This window comes from Hydra viridissima, unplaced genomic scaffold (genome assembly GCF_058129835.1).
Source record: "Hydra viridissima isolate aposymbiotic clone 2 unplaced genomic scaffold, HvirCarnegie_v1 scaffold_2, whole genome shotgun sequence".
Classification (NCBI taxonomy): Eukaryota; Metazoa; Cnidaria; class Hydrozoa; order Anthoathecata; family Hydridae; genus Hydra; species Hydra viridissima.
The window spans coordinates 6,981,434-6,993,701 of NW_028324301.1; the positions used below are offsets into that span (position 1 = coordinate 6,981,434).

General features: G+C 27.7%; 1 protein-coding gene across 1 annotated transcript; it reads right to left on the reverse strand.

Moving 5' to 3' along the window:
* Positions 1-205: 205 nt before the first annotated feature.
* On the reverse strand, positions 206-10,723 carry LOC145182671 (serine--tRNA ligase, cytoplasmic-like). The gene is made up of 10 exons (XM_090077183.1): positions 10,406-10,723; positions 9,849-9,919; positions 9,501-9,590; positions 9,161-9,319; positions 5,659-5,799; positions 5,114-5,269; positions 4,740-4,961; positions 1,270-1,399; positions 1,024-1,181; positions 206-929 (listed from the first exon to the last, which is right to left on the reverse strand). Exons 1-10 carry the CDS (start codon positions 10,668-10,670, stop codon positions 675-677), a joined length of 1,647 nt encoding a protein of 548 aa, XP_089933309.1. The 5' UTR covers positions 10,671-10,723; the 3' UTR covers positions 206-674.
* Between the last annotated feature and the right edge of the window lie 1,545 nt (positions 10,724-12,268).

The window sequence follows — 12,268 nt, forward strand, 5'->3', positions numbered from 1 at the left end:
TCTCCAGAGCAAAAACATCAATGAAAAAGGGTTACATCACAATCGTGGTTATCGATTTTAAAACCGAGTCGATTGAGTCTTTTTTGTATTGATCTTTTTTAACGTACCTTTGAAATTAAGATCGACAGCTCGCGGTCTATTTAGAGTCAGGCAGTTACTTAAAAGACATTCGGTAAAAAAAAAAACAAAAAAAAAAAGCATTAGATTTAAAATCGAGTGTGAAGTGCAGAAAATCTCCTTAAAAAAGGGTGAGCACACACAGGTTATTAGATTGTACTCGAACCAACTACAAAGGAATTAAATATTTATATATCAAAAAAAAAAAACTTTGCTAGAGTTTATTATGAATATATGCAAGGCCATTTTCCAATTTAATACGTCTAAACCACATCCGAGTTGAAATATTTGGTTAAGTATTGTCATTCATCACACATTCTTAAACAATTCCATAAAGAAGAACTACCAAGGTTTGGAGTAAGCAAATTGAATGCAGATTTTTTAGAAAAATATTGAACAACGTTTTCTCTTCACCGAAACATTTACTCAGAAAAAGTGATTATAAATTGTTTGCTGAGTGTTTTAAATTTTATGATTATGATAAAAATTACCAGAATACAAACACCAAAAAGCAGAGAAATATCACATTTCGATGATTACTACGAATAAGTTAAAATCTATTCGTTTACATCCAGCTTTTTCAAATTTTCCTCAACTTTTTCACTCTTTTTCTTGTTAGGTTTTTCCTTTGCATCTTTCTGTTCTTCAATAGGAGCTGTTTTAACATACTTGATCAATTCTAAATTTCCCATAAATGGCCTCAGTAGCTCTGGAACAACAATCCCTTCCTCAGTTTGGTTATTTTCAAGAATGCAACAAATGACACGAGTACTAGCACACATTGTTGCGTTTAACATGTGACAGAATTCGGTCTAAAAAAATATCGTAAAACGTTTAAACGCCAGTCAAATAACAATACAATTCAATAGTCTAACAAAATTAAACACTAAAGCAGCTGGACCGTACCTTATCATTCATTTTCTTAGTTTGACCATATCTAACAAGGAGACGTCTGGCTTGATAATCGGTACAATTGGAGCACGAACATAATTCTCTAAATGCCCCGCTACCTGGAAACCATGCCTCAAGGTCTAACTTTTTAGCCGCTGCGTTATTCAAAGCACCTTCAAAATAAAAAGTTTAAATATAATTTTTAACTCAATAATTCCAAATAAACTATCAACCTAACAGTATCATGTAATATAAAGTCACCTGAAACTATTCCCACAATTCTGTAAGGGATATTTAATGCTTGGTAGAAGTTTTCAGCATTCTTGACCATCTCATCTAAATGCATCCATGATTCATTGTCATGTGGTGAGCAAATTACAAACTGTTCAACCTGAAATTTAAATATAAGTATATAATATATGTAATTTAATGTGTATATATATTTAATAGGTTACCTAAAAAATTTCCCCAATTCCTTTAAATGCTTTGAAGGCCTATTGCGTCCAGTGATAAATTCTGGCATTTAATCAAGTACAATTTGAGTTTTAAAATTTTAACGCTTAAATAGGACTTTTATTGGAACTCCATACCATATTTGTATTAACTGAAGATTAATTGTTAATAGCTAAAAATTTTAGAAGTATTTTATTATACTTTTTTGTTTTCATTCTTCTATCTATTTATTTTCAATCTTTCTATTTATTTAAATTGCGAAAAGGTGTTAACTATTTTGTGAAAAAATTAAATTTCGCTCTTGAAAATATTTATGCTGAATTGTTAGTAAATATTTGCATTTCATAAATTTCAAAAGATTCATGAAATGCAAATACTTTACTAATACAAATATACAAATATAATACTAATAAAATAGAAAAAAACTAAGCTTTATTCATGAAAGAAACCCAATTATGAATAAAAAAATTATGCATAAAAAAATTGTATAAAAAAAAAAAAAAATAAAATAAAAAAAAATACTTTATTTGTAAGTAGAAGCCAGAAAAAAAGAAGATAAAAAATTTATAGTTTTTCTAAGCATTTCAATTGATCTAATATATTTTTATTAACATTTTTTTAAAAAATATTTAAAAAAAATATTTTTAACAAATATATTTTAAAAAATATATTTATCTAATATACTTTTAACAATATTTTCTGTAATTCTAGTTTCCCAACCAAATCTCTTATTTTTAATCTGCATCTTATTGCACCTTATTCTTCAGTTTTCTCTCTTGCATCTTATTCTTCAATTTTAACTAGTTGATCATATAGTAAAATCTTTATATAACAGTATATACTCACTACTTAAATCATTAAAATTTCCTGTCAACAATTGGAGATGGGATAACATCAAATTTCACAACTTGGTCAAGTTTAACATTTTTATTGATCATTTTATTTATGCAGAAAAATAGTGGGATAACTTGGTTATTCCTTCAATTTTTTAAAACAAAGTTCTAAGGGGGAGCTAAGTCTGATGAAAGTTAAAGTTTGAAGCTTTCATCATAACTTCCTCTCAAAAATTACAACAGTTCCTATTTTATGACCTGTATTTGTAGAAGCTTTGTCTAATATAACTGGTTTGATACTGTTCACAGAGTCTTACTCTTCAAGTATTTCATACAGGTGGTACCCGTGAAATGGTTCTGTTGCTCCAACAAGAGGTAAAACCTCATGAGTAAGATATTCCTTGCTGCCAACATCAGATTGAAGATTTTTAGTTGGAACAATGATGTTCTTTCTCAGAAAATCTTATTACTTTAGTTTCACTATCTTCCATAGATTTTATTGATTTAATTTAACCAACCCCAAGACAAACTTCAGAGCATTTCCTAATGCATGTCCTATTGAGCTCTTTGTATCATTTCTAATCAGCTCAATAGCAAACCTAAGAGACTTAAACTGTAAATATTCCAGACCATAAACTGTAAATATTCCAGACCATAAACTGTAAATATTCCAGACAGCTCTCTCTCTCTCTCTCTCTCTCTCTCTCTCTCTCTCTCTCTCTCTCTCTCTCTCTCTCTCTCTCTCTCTCTCTCTCTCTCTCTCTCTCTCTCTCTCTCTCTCTCTCTCTCTCTCTCTCTCTCTCTCTCTCTCTCTCTTCTCTCTCTCTTTCTCTCTCTGACTCTGTTTTCTTAAATAAAAAAGTTGCAAAAAATAAAATAAATTTTTACAAAATTTTACAAAAAAAAAAGTTATACAAAAAATCATGCATTCAAATTATGCAAAAAAAATACAGAGGTCAATATATTCCAACAAAATCATATCCCCTCTCCTCTCCTGGAAAAGAATTTCTTCCATACTGAGAACTAGAGTACCATATTTAATGCTTTTTATGCCATACCTCCTTCTTTTCTTCCCTTTGTTTTTTATATATATATATTTTACATCTTTCCTGTAATTTTTGGTATTTTATACAATTTTTTTTTTTTTTTACGTTAATACTTTCTATATTTTGTTGGAATCTATTTTCTTTAATTACAGTCATTAAAGATGGCTTAAGGATTATTCGATATTTAAATGACCTGATTGGATCCAAGATCAAAGGTTTGTAAATCAGATTATGACACAATATCTTGAAATTAATCAGATTTCCCTTGTTGGTTAAACCTCTCTTGATATTTTCCTCTTCATTTCAGATCTAATACTTTTTAATAATAGCCCTTCTGGCCCAACTTGAGCGAAATTGAAATGTTTCTTTTGGTTCACTCTTTGCTAACTGTTCTATCAAATATTCTTGGTCTTCAACAGGAACCTAAATGCACAGTATTCTGATTGGCTAAGGAATGTTTTTTTTTTTTATAACAAATATTATAAATTATTACAGCTTATATTTACTGTAATTGTAATTTAATAGGAGTATTTTTAAATTTTTTTTCTTTATAATTTAAATATATTCTTGCTTTATTTAATTTACTAACATACTTTATTTTTTCAATTTATCTGGGCCTCAGCTGCACATAATGTGAATAATACAGATCAATTTTCATGTTTACACTTCACACATTCATCTCCTGTTTACACTTCGCACATTCATCATAACAGAAAACAACTAGATCACAGAAACTAACATCAGTCTATCTTATCTTTTAGTAGCATTTACTTCTGCAGTTGTTTTGAATTCATTTCAGCTGGTATCTGGAAATGGTTAAAAGTAGTCTAATTTTTTTCTCTATAGAAAAAATCAGCATTAGGATTAGCATTTCTTCGTAAAATTGATAACTTGCTCCGTAAGTTTAACTCTGATGTTGAAATTGTCATTTGGAATATTGTAATAAGTAAAACTCTTAAACAATCTATTTGCATGTAGGTGGCTCTGTGTTTAAAAGATGGATAAGCTCTGATCCATTTTGGCATTTTATGTTATTTAAGTTTTATACTTCTTTGAAGACATTTTTAATGTATATTTCTTTTGCATTAAATCCTGAAAATAATATTTATTTACCATGCAGGAATCTCGAATTTTATACTATATTTCCAGTAGACTTCAAAAAATGTTTACTAATTTAAAAAACTTTTATATTTTTAAAACTTGAGAGAAAAAAAAAAACAAACAAAAAAAAAACATTTGGCATAGAGACTTTGTTTGTTTAAAAATATCTCTATAAAATCAAATCAAAATTAACCTGCCCTAATGTATATTATATATTTACATATATAAATAATATTACCTACACATTCTTACACAAATACTATAATAAAGTATTATCAGCCTTTTATATCAAGCTTACTTTTTCAAATTGATGTACACGGAAAATACCACGAGTATCCCTTCCATGTGAACCAACTTCTTGTCGAAAACAAGTAGATATACCTGCATATCTCTTCGGAAGATCCCCAGTACTCATCCACTCACCTCGATGGAATGCAGCAATTGGTTGTTCACTAGTAGCTATTAAATACTTTTCTTCTATAGCTACATCATCTTCACGCTCACTACCTTTACCAACAACCTAAAAAAATCTTTATTAGGACTTTGTAATGCAAAATTTAACTGGGAAAATGATTTTAACAGCATTACTTATGAGGATTTTTGAATTAACAAATTTCCCTATGATACATAGGGAAATATCATGCATATCATAGACTAAAAAATATTACACACCTTATAAAGTTCTTCATCAAACTGACTCAACTGAGCAACCTCCTGCATAACTTCTTTCCTCATAAAAAATGGTGTATAAATAGGTGTAAAACCACTTCTCACTAGAGTTTGTAGAGCAAGATTAACTAATGCTTGTTGCAATAAAACACCAGGACCCTGAAACAAGATATAATTTATGTATGTATGGGTTTAAAATCTTATTAAATGAACTAATTGTTCAGAAGAAATTTCAACAAAAACTTGCCACTTCCTACTGGTGAGTGGTTGCTATCATAAAAACATCAACTAAATTTATGAACATTTCCAGAGCAGCAGTTATTTAATGATACCATGCACATCACCATAATTAGTCTTAATTTAGACTTAATGTTTTATATTTTAATATAAATAGCTTGTAAAATATAAATTTGTTAAAATCAACCTATTTGATAAAATCAACAATTTAAATGAAAATCAAGTAAAAATCAATATAAATACATAATAGTAATCACTCTGTGATCACCATCAGATCACTAACAATTATGTAGAATTAAAAAGTAAATTACTTTTAAAAAATATCCTCTATTGCCAGCTACATTAGCACCTCTTTCATAATCAACTCCATCAATCATAGCAAGTAAGTCAACATGAGAATACTTTTTCTTTATTGTGCAGTCTCCCACAACACGAACTATTTCATTCTCATCCTATAAAAAAGGGTAAAAAATAACGCAAGTAAACAGTGCACACAGTACACAGACAATTCATTACATCATGTCAAAATTTTAAGTATAATTTATTATGCGCACTTTTTCAAAAACTAATCTCAAAAAACATAACATACATTTTATTTGATAATATGAATTCAAAAAAAAAGTTAAGGATTTTCTTATCATAAAAAGTAAATTTGTGTTACTTGAATTATTAAAGAAGCAATCTAGGATAGAAAAAAGTAAAAAGTATTTTGTCTCAAAATAAAATAAATATTGAAGTTCAAAGCCCAAAGCCCAAAGCAGACAAATCTTTTATATTTATTTAGACAGCTATAAACTTGTCTTAAATTTAAACTTGCTTTTAACATAATATAATACAGTAATTCTAATATAAATGCAGCATTTAAAATGATAAGAAAATAGTTGCTTAAAACTTAAACAGATGTTAATCTGGTTTTCAGTTTTGTTGCTTTTCTAGCTACATTTGTACATAGGCAAGTTCTGAATATTTCTAAATATAGAGGTACTAAAATAAAGCCTTTTAAAACTACAATTAGCCTTATTTTGACATCTGTACCACATCTGTACCCAAGAGTGCTGAAAAATAGACAGTAGATTCATATATCAGTTACGAAAACTTTCTCAACTTTTGAGTTGAGACAAGAATATTAAACAGAAGATAATTTTGGTTAGTAAACATTCATTCTGTTAACAAATATAAGTTTCATAATAAAAATCACATTCATACTAATAAAACTGAGTTTTAATATCAAATGTATTTAAAGTGGTGTTTAGCTTAAACTTGGTTTACATATTTTCTTTGTAACATCAGAATCAATAGAATTTTTTTTACAAAACTGAGTAGAACACACAAGTTGCTAATTCACTTAAAAAGTATATTTACATTCTACTTTGGTCACAAAAATATTATAGTAATTTTTAAAAACAAGAAAAATTGAAAACTTTCCAATTTTGAGTTAATTTGGTGGTATATCATAGAAAACAACATCAGTAAATTAGCTTTCATTTGGAAATGGTTAATTAAATTTAAACCTTGGTTGGTTTGTAAAAACTGAGAAGTCAAAAGTTTTAATAGTATGAACAAGTATTGGTCAAAATCTGACAGGACTGCAAATATAAGAATGTCATGAGAAGCTTTCATTTATTCATGTTCAGAACTAACACCATATTTAAAAACACAAGACACTAATGATAGAAAGACTGTTTCAGTTGAACAGAAAGTTGCTGTAACTTTGTATTCTTCTCTGGCTCTTCTGAGCAAGGCTGTTTTATAGTTGAAATCTGAGGTTAAAAAATACCAACTCTGATATATACTCATTCATAGTGTTTATTTTTGATATGTCATTAAAGTTTTAAACTTTTAATTAAAAAGAATACAAATTTGTAAGCTTATCTTATCAGCTTGACACTTACTAGCCTGCAATAGTAATAGTATTGCTGTACTACTATTGTAGTAATGTAGGTGTGGTACAAAATTTTAATATTCATATTACTCCTAATCTTTTGTACATATTCGAAGTTTGAATTAAGTAATGAAATAAAAAGGTTTTTTGATCTTAAGAATTGAGATGATAAAGCTAACAAGCTAAAGTATAAACTGATTTAATTCTGCTTTTTGATGTGCCAAAAGTCAAAAATTTTAAATTACTACATTTTAAACTACTATTTCATACACATAACATTATGGATATTAAAACATAAGAAATATTTATCTAACACAGTGCTTTTAATAATATTTTTCAACTTTAATTTGTCTCTTTGAAAAATATTTTAGGCAGTTAATAACTTCTCTAAAAATTTCAGTAAAAAAATTTATATGCGCTGCTATAGAAATATTTAGTACTTATATTGTCTATCAATTGACATTTCTGTCGTCTTGAAGGTTTATGTTAATCAAAGATGTGTTAATTTATCTAAAAAAATCATAAATATTTAAACTATCAGACAACCATTTAATACCACCATTTCAGCAGTGAAGAACAAATAATTGGATTAATAATTGTTTTTTAATAAAGCAAGGAAAATTATTTTTCATTCTGAGGCAACATATTTTAATCAATTTAATAGACAATTAAATCGATTGTTGCCAACATTTGCTACATGTAAAATGGCAAAAGTGTGAATGTAAAATAATGCCATCTTTCAATTTTTTTCAAAAATAAATTTTTTTTCAAGAATTTTAATTTTTCTGTGTCAAAATGCTAAAATAATACCACAAAATGCTGTTGAGTAAAAAAATATCAATTTTCCAAATTTTAGATGACCATTAATATTTAGTTACATTATTGCATTTTAATAGAAATTTAATGCATGGCAAAAATTATTTCGAAACATATATAACTTTTTGAAAACATTAGTGGGCTATCCTGCTAAAAAAAAGGGGGGAGAGAGTTTTCTAAAATTGTCCATAGATGGTGTAAATATACTGAAAAGCATGTGAAATTGCAGTGCACTTTAAATAACCATGGGTTCTAAACAAAATTAATCACAAAATAATTGAAATTCTAAAAAACCATTGTGTAATGAAATTTTAATCTTTTAACAATGACAAATAAAAAGCTATGATTTATGAAAGTACTGTGAATCATGGATTTTTTCATATTTATCATTTTAAACACTTTGATATTTTTAATTTATTACAATTGGCGTAAAAGTTTCCATTAAAAAATATTTAAAAATGCGTATATTCCTTAGAAGAACAAAAAAACAACTGAATAACCGAAAAAACAGGTCTCAAAAAACAGCTTTTATCTGTTTTTAGTTCATGCCAAAAAAACATCTGTTTTTTTGTTTTGGTTTACACACCAAGAAAGTCCAATATTGACTTATATTAAAAAAAAAACCCTTTAATTAAATATTTCTTTTCAATGATAATCACAATTACTGATATTCACATAGAAACCATTCATAAGTGACTAAACATGAGGTGTATATGTTTTTTTTAATTTTTTTATTTGCACAAAAAAAAAGGTGCATCCTGTAAAATTTGCTTTAGTGCAAAGGGCCAGTTTTGAAGCTGACGGTCTCATATACACACATACACGCACATAGATATGTGTGTGTGTGTAACTGAAGCAGTACACATGATTTTAACCTGCTACAACTGTCACATTACTTTTTAAATAGGCATATATTTTTTTCTGAAATAACAGGACTCAATTTTAAAGTTGTGCAGAAAAGAGTGGACTCATCACTTTCTTACTTAAAAACATTTTTTACACTTAGAATGTCAGAAATCTTCTAGTTTGCAAATTGTCCCAATTTAATGACAAAAAAATTTTTAAAAATATTTTCCAACCAGTGCAAAATTATTTGATTGAAAAAGATTTCTTACCTCATCATTGCTAACAACTACACTATCATGCAACCAATTCCCAACTTCAAACAAACTTTCATGGCGCACCTTTTCACAATCAACTCTTTCCTGTTCACATTTATTTATATTTTCATCGATTAGTGTGCGTAACTTTTTTATCTGTACTACTGTTAATTTCTAACCAAAAAAAAAAAGTTTAAAAAAGTTTAAATATGAGTTTTTTTTTCTTACAAACTTCAATTTATTTATTTAAATTGATAAGACCAAAATAGCAACTCAGCAGATCTTACATCTGGTATCTTATATACAGACATGACCTAAACTTTTCTCATATTTTTCAATCAAAGATTATTTTTACTTCTAGAATATCTGGGTTTAAGGCTTGTAACTGGTCAATACTCTCTAAGCCATCTGATATTGAGTCATTGTTTCCTTCTTGTTCTTTATTCTATGAAAAATGAAATAAATTTTACTATTTCAAATTCTATTTTTCAAACAAAACTTTAATAAGAAAAAAACAAATCAGAAAGATTAACTTTTCATTTTGTAATATATTATTTCTAGAGTTTATTTTTAGAAGTCAAAATTTATACACTATGAATACCAAAGTCAGGCAGAATAAAGAATTTGACTTTACCCAATGACAAACTTAATGACATTATGTTAAAAAATGACAAATAAGAATTTAAGACAACTAAAAACCTACCTTCATTTTTAGACCAATAGTTTTACTACACAAATTCTTTAATTTATTCCAGTTGTCTGCTTGGAATCGCACTATAAAAAGTTAAATACAATACTTATTGTCTATTTAATGTTAGTAGACAATCGTATGTTTTTTGTTGAATTTTTCTTTACTTTAAGTATGGTTAGAGAATTTTTGAAAAGTTCTCTAGCATGCTTAAAGTAAAGAAAGGTAATATGAAAGTTGTAGGGTAATAGTACTAACAATGCTATGAGTGTTATTTATGCAAATATAAAATCACATTTCACTCCTAATTTAATAGAAATATTGAATGTTTTTTCAGGTCAAAAGGATTGGGAAACTAAAAGTATGTATCATAGGCTATATTTTTACAGATTTATAAGGGGAGACATTGCCATGGTTTTAACTAATCATGAATTAGAAAGTATGATGCATAACCAAAACTGATTTTTTAATATAATTTTTTTTTGCTATATGTATACAAAATGGTGAACTCACTAATAGTTCTTTTCTTGATAAAATAACTTTAACATGAACAATTCAAAAATAACCCTTACGTTTCCTCCACTTTTCATCGGTTTCGACAACTTTATCTACTAAAGTGACATCTTTAAAACGTTTGCTTTGGTTTTCCCTAATTTTTTCAGGACAACCTCCTTTATCTGATCGAAAAAGCTCTAAGTCAAGAACCATTTTAAAAGAGGATGTTGAGAGGTTCAGTAGTTTGACATAAGAAGATGAAATACCCTGATGTAATCTTAAAGATTGATGGCAATGCAGCATGAAGACGTCAAAAAAAGCATCCGTGGCGGCTTTGGTCATTATCTGTAACCACTTTTGCTTTCATTTGAAACCTGCATAATTAGTTCACACCTATCAAATAATATAGGTCCCAAAAATAAAATAGGTCCCAAACTCAACTTTGAGGACCAAAAAAATGACATATGGCATTATGGCATTAATCAAAAAAATTTCAGGTGTCACAAGATGTAAAAATTAAAATCTAATTCTATTTCCTTTTTTTCTTCTTTCACTTTTGGTGCATGGAATGTAACTTTTAGATGTATGTTGTGATAGCCTGATGAAAAAAAAAAACTCTTTAACACTTGTGATTTGTGTACATAGACATTATACATGATGTATTACAATAAAAGCCTTTTTGACAGATGACAACGAAAACTTTATGTTTTTATTTTATTCTTATCATTAAAATATCAAAATTTAATAAAATGAAGTATTCGCAAGTAAAACAAAAAACAAAACAAAAAAAAAAGAGGCAAGAAAACTTTTATCTGTGCAAAGGTATTGCCCTTAAAGTAGAAAGCTCGTCTATGAAACTATGGCTGAAAAACTTTTATATAGCTTTTTGTTAGTGTTGTAACGACTAAATCGCTTATTTTTCTAAGTCGACCAAAATCGACTGATACATTTTTAAAATCGACTTAGTCGAATAAAAGTTGATTTAGTCTAAATATTTGAATAAAATTTTTTATTCAAATATTTCTACTAAATAATTATCAAGCAATATTAAAGTATATAATTATGATATTTGAATATTATAATCATACACTTTAATAGTGCTTAACAATTTATTTTTTAGATGCTATGAAACAAATAGAACTTTAAGAGAGTAAACAAAAAAGCTAGGTGGTATGTAATACTGCTATAATAACACATGCTGTTGTTTTATCAAGAGCATTTTCTTTGTTTAATTTTAATTCATCTAATCTATTAGATGAATTAAAATCGAATAAAAAAACAAAATAAAAAGGAATTACTATCATAAAGTGAAGGAAAAAAAAACAAAGATGGGGATTTTATATCACTTTTCACAACAATTAAAGCAAAAAATCAACAAAAAGTTTAATTAATAAAAAACGGTGGCGTAGATAGGTCGGGGTGGCATGGCAGATTTATAAAGCTTTTTCGCATCTTTAGCTGAGTACCATAACACATTACTTAACATTTTGTCTTAAAAAGTATCAACTGGTTACAATAATGAGAAAAAGGAAACAGCTAAGAGTTAAGTTTATGATATACAGCAATAAGGTTCAATGTTCAGATATTTTGGCAAACTCTGACCATGGACCTATAAGAGATGGACGTGTGATCCTATTGTTTTTTTTTTGCGAACCATGCTCGTTGCATATTGTTACAAATCATATGTTTTAAACAATAGAAAACAAGTTATATTAAAGTCTGTCGGATTCGTCGAAAGTTTTTGGTCTCGTCTAACCAGTCACATCAACTTTCTTTTAGTTATTCAAGATACCAGCAATAGAACCAAGCTTTAAGCTTATTTTTATATAGATAGACATTCTTAATATTTTAAGAAATGGTTCAGTGTCATTAAAGCGAAATTTCTTAGAGCGAAAATTTTTAAAGCGAAGCTCGGGAAAAAGAAAAAGTTATAAGTGAAA

Bases quoted from the DNA above. Each gene is read 5' to 3' on its own strand.
- LOC145182671 (XM_090077183.1), bottom strand. From the start codon at position 10,670: ATGACCAAAGCCGCCACGGATGCTTTTTTTGACGTCTTCATGCTGCAT. The intron at 9,591-9,848 runs GTAGGTTTTTAG...CATTTTTCATAG, and splicing joins CTATTGGTCTAAAAATGAAG to AATAAAGAACAAGAAGGAAA. The intron at 1,182-1,269 runs GTGACTTTATAT...TTTATTTTGAAG, and splicing joins AATTGTGGGAATAGTTTCAG to GTGCTTTGAATAACGCAGCG.